The 20,255-nt window shown below is 41.5% G+C and overlaps 2 protein-coding genes across 3 annotated transcripts in view; one reads left to right on the top strand and one right to left on the bottom strand.

The window, feature by feature from the left end:
- The window catches only part of POLR2B (RNA polymerase II subunit B), a 30,228-nt gene extending 22,792 nt beyond the window's left edge, over window positions 1-7,436 (top strand). For both annotated transcript variants that reach the window (XM_069458464.1, XM_069458465.1), the window contains 9 exons: window positions 96-192; window positions 1,034-1,128; window positions 2,246-2,496; window positions 2,578-2,667; window positions 2,933-3,040; window positions 3,762-3,875; window positions 4,273-4,433; window positions 6,665-6,860; window positions 7,347-7,436. In XM_069458464.1, the coding sequence (XP_069314565.1) occupies window positions 96-192; window positions 1,034-1,128; window positions 2,246-2,496; window positions 2,578-2,667; window positions 2,933-3,040; window positions 3,762-3,875; window positions 4,273-4,433; window positions 6,665-6,860; window positions 7,347-7,436 (1,202 nt within the window). The remainder of the gene's footprint in view (window positions 1-95; window positions 193-1,033; window positions 1,129-2,245; window positions 2,497-2,577; window positions 2,668-2,932; window positions 3,041-3,761; window positions 3,876-4,272; window positions 4,434-6,664; window positions 6,861-7,346) is intronic.
- IGFBP7 (insulin like growth factor binding protein 7) overlaps window positions 7,140-20,255 on the bottom strand; it is a 52,031-nt gene continuing 38,915 nt past the window's right edge. Inside the window, exons 2-5 of the mRNA XM_069458466.1 lie at window positions 14,450-14,559; window positions 10,120-10,236; window positions 8,832-8,958; window positions 7,140-7,795 (exon numbers count right to left, since the gene is read on the bottom strand). Of these exons, the coding sequence (XP_069314567.1) occupies window positions 7,776-7,795; window positions 8,832-8,958; window positions 10,120-10,236; window positions 14,450-14,559 (374 nt within the window). The 3' untranslated portion in view covers window positions 7,140-7,775. The remainder of the gene's footprint in view (window positions 7,796-8,831; window positions 8,959-10,119; window positions 10,237-14,449; window positions 14,560-20,255) is intronic.

Genomic DNA, 20,255 nt, shown 5'->3' with positions numbered 1-20,255 from the left:
ACCAATATGACTGAATAAAACTGACTTAAAAGAAAGGGGAATTTTTCTTTGTTTCTCAGATGATGCTTTAACATATGCTCTTAAATTCCCGGCAGGTATCAACTCAATTGTGGCCATTGCATCATACACGGGATATAACCAGGAAGACTCTGTTATCATGAATCGTTCAGCTGTAGACCGAGGCTTTTTCAGGTCAGCTTTTCATAAAATTCATCAAAACACAGATACAGTGGGAATATTAGTTTTTTAATCAAAAAAGTTCTTTAAAAATAGATTTGACTATGTCTACTCCAGAAAGCAGAAGTCCTGGTGGATGGTCAGCTGAAGACACTACTTCTTATATATCTCAGGATTTTCAGATGCTAATATTTTGAGCCTTTTTTTTTTTTTAAAGCAAATACATATTTGCATTTAGATAATATAGAAATGCCTAAAGAAGAAATAAAAATAAGCCTATGATCTTAGAACCTGTAAATACTGTCAAAATTATGATATATTTTCTTTTTATTCTTTTTTCTATTATGCTTCAGTTTGATTGTTTTATTGACAAACAGATTGATCTCAAATGCAAGGCATATGAAGATTGTTTCAAAAGCTGGGAATTTAGAGGAGGGGATGGATTTTCTATTTCTGTGTTGTTTCAAAAGATAGCACTAGGACCGGAGGGTGGACATTATAGCTTAATGGAAAAACTTCTTAACTGGGAATATTCAAGTAAATCCTGGGTGACCATCTCTCAGGGTTATGTGGAAGGGATTCTTGTATTGGGTAGGAGGTTGGACTCAGTGACCCTGGGTCCTTCCTGTTCTCACAGACAATTCCAGGTGGGTAAGGCTATGGGTCAAATGCTACATGAATGGTCCATGTGATAACACTTAGGATTTATCTTTGATCCTTAATATAGTTACTCTTGTCCCAGATTCATGGTTGAAATTGTCTCCGAAATACCAATTAAGTGAAAAATTGTTGGCGTATTCTAACCCCCTTTTAAAAAAAGAAAATAGAAGTTACCTTTAGAACCATGTGTTTTTAGGTCTGTTTTCTATCGCTCATACAAAGAACAGGAGTCTAAAAAAGGATTTGATCAAGAAGAAGTTTTTGAGAAACCTACACGTGAAACATGCCAGGGTAAGTGACACTGATATTTAAATTAGGAAATTCAGAGTTAACTTACTGGGGGTTTCCTAAGTAATTTTGCTGGGTTGTGTCCCCTTGGCCCCTCCCAATCCCCCCCCCTTTTTTTTTTTTGCAATGGAGGAGTATGTTTTCATGTCATTCTTAGAGCTTACATTTAAGAAAATATATGTATTTGCCAAAAGTCTTTGTACCTGGGAGTGGGCTTTCTGTGGACCTCCCCTCCATGTAGGTCCTGCATCGAGGAGGAAAATTAGGAAACAAGAGAGGTCATGTCGTTCCATGGGACACACCTTACGGACCCATTGGCACTTGTGCTCATTTGACCTTCAGTTGATACGTGTGCATGGAACTCCCCCTTCCCCCAGATTGTGGTGTGATCATAATATTTGTTCAGCCACAATATTTGTAAACATTTAAAAAACAAATAATGAGAGGGTACCTGGCGTTTGTTGTTTCTTCTAGAAAACTCAAACTTACTTTCTAGTTACCATTTACTTTCACAGACATTTAAAAACTACTTATGCAGTGGGAGAGGTGGGATGTCCCAGGGAAATGGGATGTCTCTGCTATAATTTTGGCTGCTAATAGCATTGCATGAAATAAAATGTGTTCTGTTTCCTTAGATACCTACCTGTTACCCCATTTCTATTGGGTGGTTCTAGGTAGTAGTGAATTGATGTCCAGTGGAATTAAGATCGAGTAAGATGAAATTCACAATTTCTGTGGGAGGATGTGTGCAGAGGGCATAGATATTCTTTCTCATGTAATACAGAGATCAGAAGATCACAGTATACTTACCCAAAGTCACTCAGCAAGTGTCTGTCATGGCAGGATCTGCTTTTCCAGTGCTCAGTGTTCTTTCTCTTTAAAGACTTTTGTTCATGCAGACTGTGCTATTACAGAGTTCAGAATAGTTTGTAATATTTGGAATAAGAGCATTGGATGTTAGTAAACATGATTCACGTTGTTAGAGATTTCTGTAACTTCTCTCTAATTTGGAACTGATTCATGTATATGGTTTTTAATCTTTGTTTGGGATTATGTGACATTTAAAATGCTTTTCGATATGGTAGTATAATGTCAGAAAATTCTGTCTGTTTCCTCACAGGTATGAGGCATGCCATTTATGACAAGCTGGATGATGACGGTTTGATAGCCCCAGGGGTTCGTGTGTCAGGGGATGATGTTATTATAGGCAAGACAGTCACCTTGCCTGAAAATGAAGATGAGCTGGAGAGCACCAATAGACGCTATACCAAGAGGGACTGTAGCACTTTTCTCAGAACTAGCGAGACGGGCATTGTGGATCAGGTTATGGTAACGCTCAACCAGGAAGGATATAAATTTTGTAAAATAAGGGTGAGTATAGCTTCGTCTGTGTTGCTAGTTTTAGGAAGTAAATCACATCCCCTTAACTATTCTATTTGTGTGTGAATTCAGGTACGCTCTGTTAGAATTCCACAGATTGGAGACAAGTTTGCTAGTCGACATGGTCAAAAGGGTACTTGCGGTATTCAATACAGACAAGAGGTAGGTGTCTGTAATCTCTGTCACCCTTAACCCAAGGTTTTGTTGAACATTTTATTAAATCAAAATTGGCTTTAACTTAAGGGCCCCAAGATGGTAAAGGCTTGCCTTTTTAATTGTGGTATTGAGTAAAGTATATGAACGTACCATGTTGAACATAATTTGGAGCTAAAAAATTTCAGTTGGCAGGGGGAGTGTCAGTTCCAGTATTAGAGCTGAGAGTAAGAGATTTAAATATTTTTAAGTCTCTTCAATATTTTTTTTATAGGACATGCCGTTCACCTGTGAAGGTATCACCCCTGATATCATCATAAATCCCCATGCCATCCCCTCTCGTATGACTATTGGCCACTTGATTGAATGTCTTCAAGGGAAGGTAAGAGATTTTCTTCAAAAATGTACGTTCCAAATTGATGTTTCTTCCAAAACGACAATAGGTGATTTCTGTCCTATTCGAGCCAGGTTACTTTGTAAAAAGCTAGTATGATACTTATTTTCCTCTTTCAAATTGGTTATGATTCTGCTTTTTTTTTTTTTTAAGACATTTACAAAATTATGGTCAAGTCAGAATTTTTGTAAGGTATACTATTAATACATCCAGTCTCTATATCCAAATGTTATCCTTCTGACTGCTTTTCTATAGATGAAGAGTTAATTCATTGGTGGTTAGTTCAGTGTGAACTTAATAATTTTATAGCTGTATTATCAGCTGTGTATGTATCTTTCAGTGGATGTTTTCTATTTTTAAATATCTTGTTAAGGTAGAATGGTTATAGCTTGGTTTTAGGGCATTAAAATGTTATTTTCCTTGAGCCATCAGAAATATTTGGAGTCTTACTCTTTTTGTACCTCATCCTATGGATGGATTTCTATTTCTTATGATTGAGTTTTTCTTTATTATGTAAATGAATTTGTTATAAATATTTTATATAGGGTAATAAAATGAAACTTAATATATCATAGCTTTCCGTAACATAAAGTTCAAAATCTTCTCCATTATAGAAAGGATTTTTTTTCCAAGTGTATTTTTGTTGATATATGACTTTTAAAGGGAGACAAGATGAAGCAACATTTTAAAGCGTATTTTTTTTTTAAAGGTCTCGGCTAACAAAGGTGAAATTGGTGATGCCACTCCATTTAATGATGCTGTTAATGTGCAGAAGATTTCTAATCTTTTATCTGATTATGGCTACCATCTCAGAGGAAATGAGGTAGATTTGCTCCTACAGTAGTAATTTGTTATGTGTATTATTTTTGTATGGGTGTAGTTTTATTCCTAAAAAGATAAAACCTTTTATTGAAGTGTAACACCTACTTCCAATATGTGTACATACCCTAAATGTACAGCCTGATGAATTTTCACAAGGTGAACACACCTGTGTGGCTAGCATCAAGATCTAGAAAAGAAAAAGTAGGCCTAGAAGCCCCTTCCTGTCCCTGCCTTCCCCCTGCCACCCCAGGCTAACTACTCTCTTGACTGCTATCGTTATAGATTAGCTTTGTCTGTTTTTGTTTTTATGAAAAAGGAATTATATAGTATATACAAGTATCTTCTTTGAAGTTGTCTAATATTTTAGGTCTTTGCTTCAAAATCCGTGTCTGTTTCAGGTCCTGTACAATGGGTTCACTGGTCGGAAAATCACGTCACAGATTTTCATTGGCCCCACTTACTACCAGCGTTTGAAGCATATGGTGGATGACAAGATTCATTCTCGTGCGAGAGGGCCTATTCAGATCCTTAACAGACAGCCCATGGAGGGTAGATCTCGGTAAGAGAGCGGAGTCATCATCGTTGTTATTATGAATTACGCTTTTAGTGTGAAATATGTCAAACAGACAAAAATAGACACAGTAGTATAATGAATGTCCATGAACCTATCGCCCCACTTCAGCAGTTAACAACTCATGGCCAGTCTTGTTGTGTCCATCTCCCCTCCCACTAATCCCTGATTACTTTTCAGCAAAGTCCAGTATTTATCTTTAAAAGTGTGGTTCTCAAACTTATTAATTGTTCTTTTCTACTATAGTATTAAGTGGTCTTCACCAGAGAAATATCTTGGATTTGTTAAAAATGTTTTTTAATTGGGAGGTCATTAGGCTGAGATGGCTCCAGTGCCTTTGGTTCCTACTTAAGTAAACCAATAACCAACTCACTGTAAACAGTAAAATGTAACTTAACTTTAACCAATCAGAAACCACCACCTAACCTCTAACTAGAGACTTTATCAATCAGACACTGCCAATTAACCTCTAACTAGGGACTTTCCACTTTAACCAATCAAATATTTCCTTTGTTTTACTTCTGTGAGCACCTTATAAGTTTTCCTGTTACATCCCCACTGTGGAGTCATACCACTTGTGGTTTGGTGCTGCCCTATTCATGAATTGCTGTCTGCTCAAATAAACTCTTTAAAATTTAAAAAAAAAAAAAAAAAAATAAAAGTGTGGTTCTTAAGTCTTTCAGTCCAAGGACCCCAAAGAGCTTTTGTTTATGTGAATTCTATCTATTGATATTTATCCTATTAGAAAGTAAAACTGAGAAACTCATAAGCTCATTTACACGTTAACATAAATAACATGTTTCATGAAAAATAAATATATTTTCCAAATAAATTTGACAAGAGTGACATTAGTTTACGTTTTTTGCAAATCTCTTTAATGAGCTAGCTTATTAGAAGACAGCTGGATTCTTGTATCTACTTGTGCAGTCATTCCGTTGCAATGTTTTATTTTTTACATTTTATTTTTTTATATCATATAATCAATTATATTAATTATACATCAATAAATATTTAATCTATTTTATATTATATTAAATGTAAATTTAATATTTTTATATTTACATATATGAGGAAAATCTGACCTCACATAGATATGTGGTTGGAAAAGGGAGGAATATTTTGATTTTCCAGGTAATTGTGGACATTCTTCTTTGATTCTCCACCAAAACGACAAGTTGTAGTTTCTTAAAGGTTGTGATGTAGAGTCTGAAACCCTGTTAGTGAACCGTTTATATTTACTATGTTAAAATCCATTGGTTTGTCTTGCACATGTATAATTTTGTGGCATCATAACTGGTCATTTTGAAAATATTGGTTTCACTTAGTTATGCAGGTTTTCAAATGTTGACACATTTCATTGTACAAGAAAAAAAATCGTGTTTGTTAATATCACTGTTGATGTCATTAGAAAAGCCATTAAGTATTGGGAAGCTGTCAAGCCTGCAGTGGAGGATAGAAGTTCTCTTCTCCATAAAAATTCTTTTAGCTTGAATGCTCAAAATTTTAATATTTTTCAACAAATACTTAAAATTGTTTTCTTTAGAGTGAAAGAGTCACTTTGTTCATTTGCTTTCATTTCTTCTTGTTCATTTTTTTTTTTTCGTTTGCCAAATAATCTAAGTCTGAATTAACATCATGGGTTTTAAGGTTGATGAGTTAACTTAGTTGATGTCAGCTGGCTTTTCAAGTAAAAAAGATGTTCCATGATAAAAGTGATTAGTTCAGAATTGTGCAGGTGCTTTTCTTCAAGACAACACTTCTGTGATGGGGAAACCTGCAGTCATTCACCTGTTCTTCCGTGCCTTCTGCCAACATGCATTTGTGATTTCAGGCGTGATTGCCTGGGAGAGTCATCCATTGAGAAGCTGCTTTATTTAGATTGACTTTATTATTCAGTTTTGAGTATAGAGTTGAATTCTAGAAAGTGAAATGATAGCATGACGAGCCTCTCCTCTGCACTTCATTGTATTTTGTGAGGAGAATTACATACTATACTTGAGAATCTAATGTATCTACTCCATTTGGGGACCTTCTAGTGCACATACAGTAGTTGGTAGACTTCTCCCCTCCCCACCAGAAGAGAGAATGCTTAGGGCATAAAAATTTAGAGTCTAGTTCTCCTTCTTTACTAGTATCATTCTGTGCCTTTGCCATTAGTCAAGGAGGTGTTGATAATAAAAAATAAGTGCAAAATAATCTGTTGTTTTTCCCCTTACTAGTGATGGCGGCCTGCGCTTTGGAGAGATGGAACGAGATTGTCAGATTGCCCATGGAGCAGCCCAGTTTTTAAGGGAAAGGTTGTTTGAGGCATCAGATCCCTATCAGGTTCACGTTTGCAATCTCTGTGGCATAATGGCCATTGCTAACACCAGGACCCATACGTATGAATGCAGGGGCTGCCGCAATAAAACGCAGGTGTGTATGACTCTACTGGCAGGTGATACTTGTTTAGAGTATGACCATGTTGGTTTAATTACCCAGGCAGATTTAGTAAAATGATAGGACAGATAAGCACTTCCACAAAGTTGATAGCGTGCCTCTATAGGATGCTCAGTTTTAACTGAGGAAGGAGATAATTTGATTTTTCTGAAAAGCAGTGTAAGTTTTAGTGTGGTAATTTCTTTAAGCTGTTCATCTTCTGGATGATGGCCTGAGACAAAGAATTGTGTAAACAATGAGTTTTTTAAAACCTTTTAATGGAGGATGAATAGGTCTGGCAGAAAGGGTAAAATAGCAAAGCCTGGCAGGAGAGAGAAGCACCGTAAGCCGAGGTGGCCGGATGAGTGTGCCCAGCCCGTGTCCTTATTCATCATCTGCAGTAGCACATCTTTACCTTGTTCTGGGGTAGAAGTGGGGTCACTTCGCAACAGTTCTGAATTACTATTTGTTTTTTCTTTTCAGATTTCTTTGGTGCGAATGCCTTATGCGTGCAAACTGTTGTTTCAGGAACTTATGTCTATGAGTATTGCACCTCGAATGATGAGTGTTTAACTCTTTTAAAAGATTCTCAACAAGATACTTGTAAATACCTTTGTGTCTTGTTTCTGTGATACGGCATTTTAAAAAATGACAATTGTGTACCGCATTGCAATAAAAAGCATTTTATTTGTTTTGTTTAATGACATGCATGCTTTCATTCTTCTGTAAATAGACAATAAATTTTTGTAGATAGTCTTCCTGTGTTATCTTTATTTTGTGTCTCTGTGTCCAACCAGCGAATATAAAGCGTTAGTAGACTGGATTAAAAGAAACTTGTTATTAGGCAAGAACGGGGGTTGTAGTTATCCACGACTACTTTTAGCTGTGCAGACTAATACATATTCTGCATGTTTATAGCTCAGCACCTTCACCTGTTTAAAAAAAAAGAAAAAAAATTAGTTACATATAGGGACATGGTTGACTTTCTAATTGTCAAGTAGCTTAGTGTTTCCAAGTAAATGAGGATGTTAAACTGTGGGGCTAAAGGATGTATGAGTCGTACAGAGGATACGCTGGGGTGCTCTGTGGAATTTGAACTATGTGGAAGGCAACTTTGCTGTACTGGTCAATGCGTGAAAGGTCGACCTTATCACAGAGAGGAAGAGCACATTTCACAGATGACCAAGTTGAGATCCAGAGACGCTAAGGAACTTTCCTTTGTGGTCCGGCTCTCGTTCGGAATTTAAAGTGGAATAATTAGTGGCAGAGCTGAGACTCAAACATGACTCGACTCGCAGCCACTGCTCTGTTTTTACGTCTTTACTTGATATTTCCTTTTATACCACAGCTGAGTGATCTGCACAGTGGAATGGTTTGACAAACGCTGACAGCAAATTTTGTGCTTATTTTTGGCATAAGGATAAGCCAATTCAGACATCAGTCTAATAGAACTATATAAATGTAAAGTCGCACTGTTAGGACACTGTCAGGGTAGGTTCTTCAGAAGAAGCTTTTTGGCAGTTAAGTGGAGGCAGGACAGAATTGGGCATTTGCCAATATACTCTCGTTTCTGTCTTTTTCTTTTAAAAGCTCACAGTGAAGGAGCAGAATTGCCCATAATTATTTCCTTTTAAATGAAAATTTAATTTAATAGTCACAACCCAAAGGAAAAATGCTACATAGATAGGTAGAAAGTTATGGGAACTATAAGCATTCCAGTCAAGTTTGAGTTTTGATTCTTATGCATAAGATAAGGTGAAAGCATCTAAGTCATAATAATGGCCATCAACTGTCCAGATGTTCTTTTGGAGTCGTGCTCTCCATCGTAATGGCACACTTACCGCCCTTATGGGTTCCTAGCTACAGAATTTCATGCGTAGCTCCGTGTGATACTTTCATACTTGGTTCTGTTCTTTAGGAAGCAAAAGCACTAGTCATTTTTAAGTGGCTGTGAGACTTATTACATACCTTTCTTCACTGGTATTTCATGTAAGGCATCAACCACTGTAATTTTTGCAGATGCCGAAGCCTGTCCCTGGGAATTGGATGCGTGGCACTCATATTCTCCACCATCTTCCTTACTTAGAGGAGATACCTGTGAAAGAAAAAGGCCCTTGAGTTCCTCTGTGGTGGTCTTATCTTTTCAGTGGCTTCAATGAGGTCATTATTTCCTAAGTTTCCTAAGATGACCAGGGGATTTGTAGCAAAGCTACTGCTAGAAGTAGTGCAAGTCCTGTGCTAGGAGACTTAGAGAACGACCATATTCAGTCTGTTTCTTTGGTTCAAGGCTGATAATGAATCCTGTCCTCCTTTTGTTCCTTGTGTTAGAAGGCAAACTATGTTTATTAATATAAACTTTGGAAAATACACAGAAGAATGAAATTTACTTGTAACCTCTCCATACATACACATGTAGCAGCTGAGTTACTGAGTACAAATGTTTTAAGCCTGTGATAATGGTGAGCTTTTTAAAAAAATCAAAGAGATGATTCCTACTCTGAGGAAATGTCATGGACAGCTTATGATCACATTGGTTAGGTTAAAAACTATAGGTGCACATATCAGTTTGAGGAAAACCTTCATAGAGTATATGATCTAAGTACTATTATCCATGAATATCAAAGGTCAAATAAAAGGTTACTGTTAATAATTGATTAATGCTTCGGTCATTTAGCGAGGATTTGGCATTGAACATTTTTTGGGGGGGGAACAGAGTCTTGCTTTGTTGCCTGGGCTAGAGTGCTGTGGCATCAGCCTAGCTCACAGCAAACTCAAATTCCTGGGCTTAAGCAATCCTTCTGCCTCAGCCTCCTGAGTAGCTGGGACTACAGGCATGCACCACCATGCCCAGCTAATTTTTTCTATTTTTAGTTGTTGGGCTAATTTCTTTATATTTTTAGTAGAGACGGAGTCTCACTCTTGCTCAGGCTGGTCTCAAACTCCTGACCTCGAACCATCCACCTGCCTTGGTCTCCCAGAGTGCTAGGATTACAGGCGTGAGCCACCGCGCCCGGCCTGCGTTGAACATTTAGGGAAAAATAGTTGTTAATTCGTTGGTTGTTTTCAAAACATTCCAATAAACCTCAACTCTGCCTTTGGCTCCCTCTGAAACAGGCGCAGCAGCCCCATGGTAGGGCCATTCCAAAGAGACGTGAAAGAGCAGGTGCTTCCTGGTGGGCAGTACATCGGGAACCTCTGCCAGGCCTGTTCATGTCTAATCCTAAGAATGAGCCTCTTGCCGGCTCTTGGTACTCACCAGCACCCAGCCAGTCACTTCATGTTTTTCTGGGCCACCCCGGGTCTGAATGGCCAGGTTGTCCCGGTCACCAGGCAAGAGTTCTGTCCTTTGAACTCCATAGTGACCCCTTTGTACCTGCAAAAATGAAAGAGTCTCAGTTCTCTGCACCAAATCATCCACTTGGAAGTGGCTACATTTCTAGGATTGTTCAGGGTATACATCAGACTTCCTAATTAGATTAAACCCAGCACTTTACTCGCCTGGTTCCTTTCCTGATACTTTACCTCTTTTATTTCTTCCTGCCGGTTTCCCACTAAGCTAACATGTTTTAAACTAATGCATTTTCCTGCATGCTTGGGGAATACATAAGGTCATAATCTCTCGCTGCTGGCTGCCATTGTTGACCCATGCCTTTGGAAATTCTGCTCCTCTGTGCCAGGCCTTTCCTTGCCGGCCACGCCATGTTTGATGGACAAACTGTGTCACCTGGTGCTAGTTTGATGCTTGGACTTTGGGGCTCTTCCTGCAACAGCCTCATCAATGGAAAATAGTAGGCTGAGACCAAAGCCAATACCACTACTTTGTTCTAAGGGCTAAGGATTAATCAAATGATTAACTGACGACCTGAGATAAAAAATGCCTTGTCAAATACATGCTCCTGTCATTGTTCTTTTATGACAAAACTTGGTGACTGTTCCCGTGCGTGTCATGTTGAGATTCAGAAGGATGGGTTAAGAACAAACGGTTTCTTTGGTTCAAGGCTAACAATGAATACTGTCCTCCTTTTCTTCCTCATTTGAGAAGGCAAACTATGTTCATTACATAAACTTTGGAAAATACACACAGGAACGAAGTTTACTTGTAACCGCTCCATACGTACACATTTAGCAGCTGAGTTACAGAGTACAAATATTTTAAGGCTGTGATAATGGTGAGTGTTTTAAAAAGTCACAAAGCAATGTTTGTTCATTCCATCCCAGGCTTCCTTTAAGAGCCAGCTTGATGTTTATTGATACTACCTTTCTAATTAGAACAATTTACAATCTCAAATAAGTAGTTTCCTTTTCATTTTCTTTTATTATAAAGCAAATCTTAAGTTAAAAAAGACCAGATCACAGTGTGTCTGTGTGTGTGTGTGTGTGTGTGTGTGTATATATATATATATTTTTTTTTTTTTTACACTCTGTCAGTATTGCTTTTCCCATGTGGGAGCCCACTTAACCACGTGCTATTTATTACTAAGCTGTTGTCTCAGCCTCAAACCTACCCTTTATTTTCTCTGCTTTCTGATGCCAGGGCTGGGGACTCTGCAAACCACATGTGATGTAGGCCAACTCCTGCTCTATGAAAAATACCTAGCATGACCAATTTGGAATGCCTCGTTTTTTGCTTTTTATTTTTTTTCTGGGATTTCCCCACATTGCCACTGTGAGTGAGAGAAAACAGTTAACTTAGTGTCTTTCCCACATGAATGCTATGAAGACAAACACATACACTCAATAGGTATCTTTTTCCTTCAGTTTCCCAAGTAGCAGGCAGAAATGATTTATGCTAGCGCAGCTTTAGAAATAGTTATTTAAAAATGGGTTTTAAGAATATGGTGGTATATAATGAGTACTATTTTTTAGACAGGGTCTCCCTCTGTCGCACAGGCTGGAGTGCAGTGGCTTGATCACAGCTCACTGCAGCCTTGAATTCCCAGGCTCAAGTGATCTCCCGGCTCACCCTCCCAAGGTGCAGGGATTACAGGTGTGAGCCACAGCACCCGGCCGCCTTCCTTTTTAAAACATAATTTATTGAGGTGAAATTTCATTGCTCCTTTAATGGAAGTGTCAGCTGTAAAGCATAGTACAGCTGGTGTGGGCTCTGCCCACCCCCACCCTCAGGCATTTTCGGATAACAATACCCAGACTTCCCTCAAACCAGGTGGTTTCACGCGAGCGCCAGTATCAGGGGCTGCATCCTCAGGCCACATGGGGGAGCCAGAGGTCGGCACGTGACGCGACCTGGGAGCCCTTCAGTGGGAATTTATAACGCAGCAGGGGGACGGGGAGCCCTTCCTGTCCTCTGGGGTCTTTAAGCTGTGATAATAACGGAGCTCGGAGCTGCCAGTGACGGTATCGCCCGGTTCGGAGGAAGCTTTCTGAGGTAGAAGAAAATGAGACGGATACGGTGAGAGCAAAGAGTCACGGCTTAGAGTCCTGGTGACATTTGGGTACCTGGATCCAGCTGCCCTTCAGGCTGGAATCAACATCCCCCCCCCACCTTTATTTATTTATTTATTTTTGCCTAGGCTGGTTTGAAATGAGTTTCTACAATTGCGACAGAAAGAGTTCTGACTGTGGGAGCCCAGATCCCTCCTGGAGTTCCAGAAGTTTCTCATCTAGTCCCACAACAAGCAAACAAAATAATCAAGCCAGACCGTCATCGTCTTAGAGCTTGCTGGAGGCGTACACCAGCCAGAAAAGGATGTCTGGTAAACTAAATTTTCTCTTTGGTAGCATGAGTTTGATGGTTTTTTTTTTTTTTTTTTTCTTCGTAGGATAGGATTGTTGTGAGGCTAAACAACTCAACATGTATAAAAAGGACAAAAATGTACATGTACAGTGTAATTGTGAGGTATTGGATCTGGCAAATGAATGTTCTGTTTTCCCTTCTACGGACATGCTGAGAAGATAATTATACCAGATAATGCCACTTGAAGGGAAAAATTTCCAGGAACGGCAGCTGATATCTATTGAGTGCTAACTATGTATCTGGCAACGAGCGGGCGATTTTACCTGCATCACTTAATTTGGTCTTTGCAATAATTACATGCTACTTTTATCACGCAGGGGAAGGAGCGGAGGCTTACAGCAGTGGTTCTCAATCTGGGGTGATTCTGGCCATGCCCCCTCTTCCCCCCCCCCCCCCACCGACTTCAGGGGACATTTGCCAGTGTCTGAAGATGCCTTTAATTGTCCCAGCAGTGGGTAGGGGTGAGGTGGTGAGGGGGTGGGGGTGGCTGCTACTGATATTTAGTAGCTGGGGGCCAGGGATGCTGCTAAACGTCTTCCAAAGCGCAGGCAGCCCCCACAACAAAGAATTATCTGCCCAAAAGGTCAATAGTGTTGATGCTGAGAAACCCCGGATTACAGAGAACCCAGTCAACCTGGCTAAGGAACTCATACTCTTCCCCCAACCCATTTAGAAAGTAATTTCAAAGCTGATTTATTAAAAGAAAATCATGCTTTTCCACTTGGGGCCAGCATTCAGCAAAATTCAGAGAGGAGAAATTTTTTGCTTTGATATTCTTCCCCTTGTACCTTTTTTTTTTTTTTTTTGAGACAGAGTCTCACTCTGTTGCCCGGGATAGAGTGCCGTGGTGTCAGCCTAGCTCACAGCAACCTCAAACTCCTGGGCTCAAGCGATCCTCCTGCCTCAGCCTCCCGAGTAGCTGGGACTACAGGCATGCACCACCATGCCTGGCTAATTTTTCTATGTATTTTTAGTCATCCAGCTAGTTTCTTTCTATTTTTAGTAGAGACGGGGGTCTCGCTCTTTCTCAGGCTGGTCTCGAACTCCTGACCTTAAGTGATCCTCCTGCCTCCGCCTCCCAGAGTGCTAGGATTATAGGCGTGATCCCGGCCCACTTGTACCTTTTTGATGCTCTATTCTGGAGTGGCATTCTCTGTCCCTAACTTAGGGTCCCACGGCCTTGGTACTTAGAAGGATAGATCCCACTTCGCTCCTTCCATCCCACTCCCATTGCCCTCAAAACTTACTCGTCCTATCTTCTAGCACTTAGGAAACCTGACAACAATAGCCCATGCTCACAGGAGAAGGCCACAGAGCCTTGCTTCCTTCACCTTCGTAGCCAGGCCTCCCATCCCTGCAGGATTTTCACAAGGTCTCCCAGCAGACAGGATCCAAAGTGTTGGCTAGGTGTCCAGCCTCGAGCGAGGAGACTGATGCCTTGGCAAATAGTTGGGGGGAAACAAACATTTCTGGGCAGAAAGAGAGAAACTCAACGTTCTTAACCACTGTGCTGTATCCTCTCCACTGAGGGCGCACGCACCTGCTCATACCCACACGTGCACACACACTCGGGGGGGGGGGGGGGGTCTGGGTGTTCAGCATTATCATTCTAACTGTTTCTCAGGTTCCCTGCTGGGCCGCTGCTTACAAAAGCAGGGCAGGGACTGCTGGAGGTCTGGTCAATCCAGCAGAGGTGACGGCCACAGGGCTTCCCCCTTTGAGGTGCAGCAGGCAGTGGAGGAGGCTGAGGCTCTCGCGTTATTACCGTCCTCGTGCAGTGCAAGGGAAGCTTGTCGGTTCAGGATGTCTTCCTGAAACCTGTGCCACTGACCTTGTTCCAGATGAGGACAGGCGTTGGGATTCCAATGACCTCACAGCTCAAATACACCTGGGCGCCAGTGACGTTCCAGATGTCCTTGGGGGGCGTCACTATGGAGGGACCTGCAAGAGAGGGCAAAAAAGCAAAGCCATCTTTTAAACAGCCCCTCACATTAGCCACATTAGTCAGTATCCTGGGAAGTAAATATTTCATTATGCGTACGAGACCATCACCTTTGGGGATTACCGGAAGCAAACTTCAAAGACCAGACTGGCTTCCTCATGCCACCAGCATGATCTTTAAGCTCTACTTTGGAAACTCATAATCTCAACAAACCAACAAAAACAATTAGGAAGAAAAATTTGTTGTTAAAATTTTCTCCTTCCCCAGACCATGCTTAAAGGAGCTTTAATTGACCAGCTGTTTTGTATTATCTGAGAATTTCCTATTAGTATGGGGACATTTTAATTTCAAAATTTTAATGTTTTTCTTCTTTGGTTTACCATTATTTCTGTTTTTGAGGGGGAGGGGAGAGAGGCAACAGACAACCACTCCTTGGAAAATGAAAGAAAAAAGATCTCAGAGGGTATTTGAAAATGTGTTGGGCACCCACACAAGATGGCAGGCCTTGCCTCAAGAAGCTTAGGATCTAAGGTTGACAAGGCAGGGTGATGAGGCCTGGTTGAAAAGAAAAACGTGGGGTGCTGTGTGCCTTAGGGGACCAGAAGGGGCAACTTTGAAAAGAAGGAGCCTGGGGGTCAAGGAAGATGGTGCCAGGGTCCTTCTCCTGGGGCAGGTCTGGAGAGGCAGCTGGTGAGAGAGGAGTGACTGGTCTATAGTGTGTGGCCGGGGCCCCCTGGAGAGGGCTCTTTCCCAGGGTTCTCGGTGTCTGGTTCCCTGGCAGGGGGCATTGGCAAATGGGGGTGCCTAAATAGAGTCAGCAGGTATGGGACCGCCTGAGAGGCCAGAGTGACACCTCCCCACTCCCTCTAATTCTGGAACATGCCCCTCCCCTTTTCATCGCAGCTCCCTTTGGAAAGAAGGTCCTGTCTCAGAACCAACATCTGTTACGCGCATCCTTTCTGGCCGTGTGACTCTCTGGTCCTGGGCTTAGCAAACTATGGCCCACGGGCCGAATCTGGCCCACAACCTGTTTTTGCATGGCCTGCAGGATAAGAATGGTATTTGCGTTCTTAAGTGGTTAAAAAAAATAAAAGAAAGAGAGTATTTCATGATGTGTGGACAAAGTGTAAGAAATCCACGTTTCAGTGTCCGTAAAATAAAGTTTTGTTGGGACACAGCCACGCCCATTTGTTTACGACGGTCTCAGGCTGCTAGAGCAGCTGTGGCTGAGGCTGTCTGCCGTAAAAGGGTCGTTATCTGGCCCTTTATAGAAAAAATTTGCTGATTCCTACTCTAATCAACTGAGGGGAGACCGATGCCTACATAAGATATTATAGGAACATCTCAGGACTTTAATGCTCTATACATTCCCTGGAGCTGATGCAAGTAACCCCCCGGGTGATTTCTGGTTCAGCTCTGAAACATAATACTTTTGAAGCCAACAGATACTGAGAGAGCACGTGCTTGCTGACTGCTCCTTTCTCCTCGGGGGCTGGGTCCCCAACATCTGCAGTAAAACAGACATGTACACCTACTTTTTTTTTTTTTTTTTTTTGAGACAGAGTCTCACTCTGTTGCCCAGGCTAGAGTGAGTGCCGTGGCGTCAGCCTAGCTCACAGCAACCTCAAACTGCTGAGCTCAAGGGATCCTCCTGTCTCAGCCTCCCAAGTAGCTGGGACTACAGGCATGCACCACCATGCCCAGCTAATTTTTTCTATATATATTTTTAGCTGTCCATATAATTTCTTTCTATTTTTTTAGTAGAGATGGGGTCTCGCTCTTGTTCAGGCTGGTCTCGAACTCCTGAGCTCAAACGATCCGCCCACCTCGGCCTCTCAGAGTGCTAGGATTACAGGCGTGAGCCACCGCGCCCGGCCCCACATTTTAGTTAGTATTTAAATTCTGCTGATTCTGAGTGCCAGGGTTCAGCCACCTTCAGAGAGACCTAGGACAGTCCACAGAGGAGGGGACGCAGAGCTGGGAGCCCGGGTTGCCCGTGTGGGACAGTGCGCTACTGCAGAGTCACACCTGGCCCTTACTTGAAGCTCAGCACAATTTCTTGAAGGAATGGGTTAATTATTCCTTCTGAATCGCAAATCTCTGCTGCCTTGGATCTTCCAGCCTAGTGAAATATCTAACCGCAGGGTCATCTTGCATCAGAGTCCTGGGAAAGGGACAACCTTCCCTTTAGGCCTGGAAAGTTTTCTGGCATAATCAGCATTCAAAGGACATGAAGTCTCCCCTTTTGCAACCGGGCTATTTCCAGCACACTGTCATTTCTTGAAACAGAAAGGAAATGACCCCAGTATGCAAGATTTTCCCACTCATCTAAAGTATTAGAAGATGATTTTTTAAAATCCCTCGGGATATTTTTTGTTTTTCCCTCCATAAGAATGTACCAAACAATCACAGTCTGGAAAGCTCCAAACATGTTTTTTGTTTCCTTCCCTCCAAACCATAGGTCTGAGTAGGAAGCCTATATCCTGGCCAGGGGTCTTGGCTTTTCTGTTGCAGACATGGATGAGGTGGGCGTAGTGGTGCTGTGTTTATGTTTCTGGCTCTGTCTCAGACGTTTCCTAGTCTGCATGCACCAAGTCAGAACCCTGCAAAGGGCAGGGCCTCGCCCCATCCCAGGCTTTCCCCAGGGCCCTGGGACCCCAAGGGCTTGGACACCACATAGCCGGATCTGGCTGGACTTTGAACTGCTTTTGTCCACCCCTCTGAGAGCCCTTGTGCTGCTCTGTCCTCCTTCCCACACACAGACTTGGCAGGAGGACCTCAAAGCTCAGGGGATCTCAAGGGATTGTTCTCAGAAGAATACCAGTGTTCAGAGGGCTGGAGGGGCTTGGGAACAAAGCTGCCTGTCATGCATCCAAACCACACAAGGAATGCCAGATGGTGTTACTGTGAGGATCCGAGTGCCTCAGCCTTGTAAAAAGCCACTTATTTTAACCTGTGTCTATGTCCCTGTCGTCTGGACAGTAGCAGAGTCAGCAGTCTTGGTCAGGGGCAGACTCTGGAGTGCTAATGGGAGAATTCCAGCCTGATTTTCTGTCATGCTATGGTTTTTTCCCATGGCATAATGTTTTAGATACACATTCTTCGTTTTAATATAATCTAATTTGTCAAGTTTCTTTTTTATGGTTAGTGCTTTTTGTGTCCTGTTTAAGAAAATTTTTGTCAGAGACAGTTTATGATGGGGGAAAAAAAAAGGAAATTTTTGCCTAGCTCAAGTCTATAAAGATATATTTTCTTCTAAAAGCTTTATGGTTTCCTTTTCACATTTAGGTTTTTGGTCTATATTGAATTAATTTTTGTGTACACATCAAGGTTCATTTTTTCTCCTCCAAAAGGACATCCATTTGCTTCAGCACCATTCATTTAAAGGACCATCCTTTTCCTATTGGAACATGATAATTAATGCCTTTGCAGTAAGTCCATTGACTACATATATGTGGGTCTATTTCTGGACCCCCTATTCTATTCCATTGGTCTATGTGTCTATCCTTGCACCAATAACCATGGTATAATTTAGAAATCAACTGTACCAAAACTTAAGCACTAAATAGAGGGCAGATGTATTGTATTTATCTCCCTTCAATCCTCTTATTATTCCAAGAAATAGAACATTCTCAGAGAAGCAAGAATTCTTTAAAAACATTTGGACCCAGGAATACTCTGAATACGAGTGATCACCAGGGGATCTAAGAATCATACTGTGGGTTCCTCTTTCTCCCTCCCCAATCCTTGGAATACCTTACATGCATAGGCTGAGTCACCATTTGGACTTTTCTAAGAACATAAATGATTTTGTCAATTCTGCCACTGGGCTATCCCCGAAATTCCACAGGGTTTCCATACCACAAAAATCTGTATTATTTGCTGACCCCTGTTGGGGTGATGGAGTGGAAGGGCAGAGGAGGAGTTTGCTGCACAACATTTACAAAACCCCTGAGCTTCTTCAAATATCGTTGAACAAATGCTGGATTCACTATCACAATGAAAAGCTTAACAAGCAATATCTAAACTGGGAAGTGCTAACCTGTAGAACGGCCCTTTGGTTTTGATATGTAGTCTCTTGCAAAGGGAAGTCAGATCAATAAATGATTAGAGTAATATTTACATGATTGACAGACCTCCTAGAGTAGGTGGAGGCAGGTTGGCCACCCCCTGACTTCCCATGTGGGAAGAATCCACAGGGCTTCAGCCCTCTTCCTACTCTCTTTGTTCTGAGATGATACCTGATAGGACATCTACTTACTAAGCTCTGCTTGGTTCTTTGCCACCTTACCTGGTCTGGAAATTTCCCCAGAGTATGCAGATAAGTTTCTCGCTTACCCAGAGAAACTCTCAATATAGGCAGAACATGGCAGCATTAGAGAAAGACAAGTGATGATACACAGTGAGAAAGAATGATGTAATGCTGACCCCACAGAGACACCAAGAGGAGAAGTCTTGCATGGAAGAGAAGAGATGGTGAAATGCTCTCCATGGATCCTAATGGCAGCCCAAGCACACCGCACTCCTCTCCCCCACTCTAAAGAACCATTTGTCCACATATTCCTTGGATAGGCAATTCCACTGCCGATAATCATCTCGAATTCCATGTCTGTCTGTGATTTGATTCATGAAGGCTCTGTTCTACCTTAGGAGAGCACGCCACTCAATGCCTCCTTACCAAATAACTTCTAACTCTTTCAATTCTGCCTTTTTTCCAAGAAGTCCTAAGCAGATCCAGAATTTGTTCCTGTTTTGAAGAATAAAGGAATTTTTAGCTCATTCTTAGCTAATTTTCTCACACAGAAAGCTCAAAATCAGTACTCAAGTCCAGGCCAAGGGTAACAACATTGCCATCTAAATCATGCTCAATGTTTGGATTCCATTTAAAACAAGTCACAGAATTTTTAAGTGTATAGGGACAAACACCAGGATAGGTCCAATTATTTATTTACCCTTGCCCTTGTTCCATTAAAGACTTCAGGCTGCTCAAACATCTGTCTAGCAAACATCCTGTCCACAATAGCACTGACTGCGCACTGCCCCCTCCCTCTGCCCTCCCTAGGCAACTCCAGAAAGCAACCGAGCTGCCCGCAGAGCTGCCCGGTGGCCGAAGTGAAGAACAGTCCACTGAAAGCTTTCCTCACCTCACACCCACCCATACTTTCCTATCTCAGAGGACTGTCCCCAAACCAGGCTATCCCATTTCCCTTTTCTATCTTACACAACTCAGTCGATCCTCATTCAGTCTCTTGATCCCTTTCAACCGTCTAAGTTCATGTTCTTGCTCCCCTATTGTTTACAACTCTTGCCCAGTAAACTTCGATGGTCTTTCCTTTTCAATCATTCCTTAAAGGGAAAGAAAAAGAAAGAAGAAAGGGAAGAGGTAGAGGAGAAGGAGAAGAGGGAAGAAATGAAATGAAGAAAGCCAGCTCCTAAATGAAGTTGTAGCAAGGAAGATAAAATTCTCAGTTTGGAAGAAAACTGAAATTCAATTTAATGAATCGATGTCACCTTAAAAGTACCTAGAATTAGTTACAAGTCTCCTGCAGAATCTCCACCTAAGTCTGCATCCTCCTCCTTAGCAGCTTTTAGTTAAGTTCCAGACAAACGACCCACACACTACCGGGTTACTTTAGGAATATTCGACTGTAATCTAGAAATAGCTATGTTCTGAGATATCACTAGAGATATACAA

This window comes from Eulemur rufifrons, chromosome 24 (assembly GCF_041146395.1).
Source record: "Eulemur rufifrons isolate Redbay chromosome 24, OSU_ERuf_1, whole genome shotgun sequence".
NCBI lineage: Eukaryota > Metazoa > Chordata > Mammalia > Primates > Lemuridae > Eulemur > Eulemur rufifrons.
The sequence above is the reverse complement of the archived record's forward strand: the minus strand, read 5'-3'. Positions and strand labels throughout refer to the sequence as shown.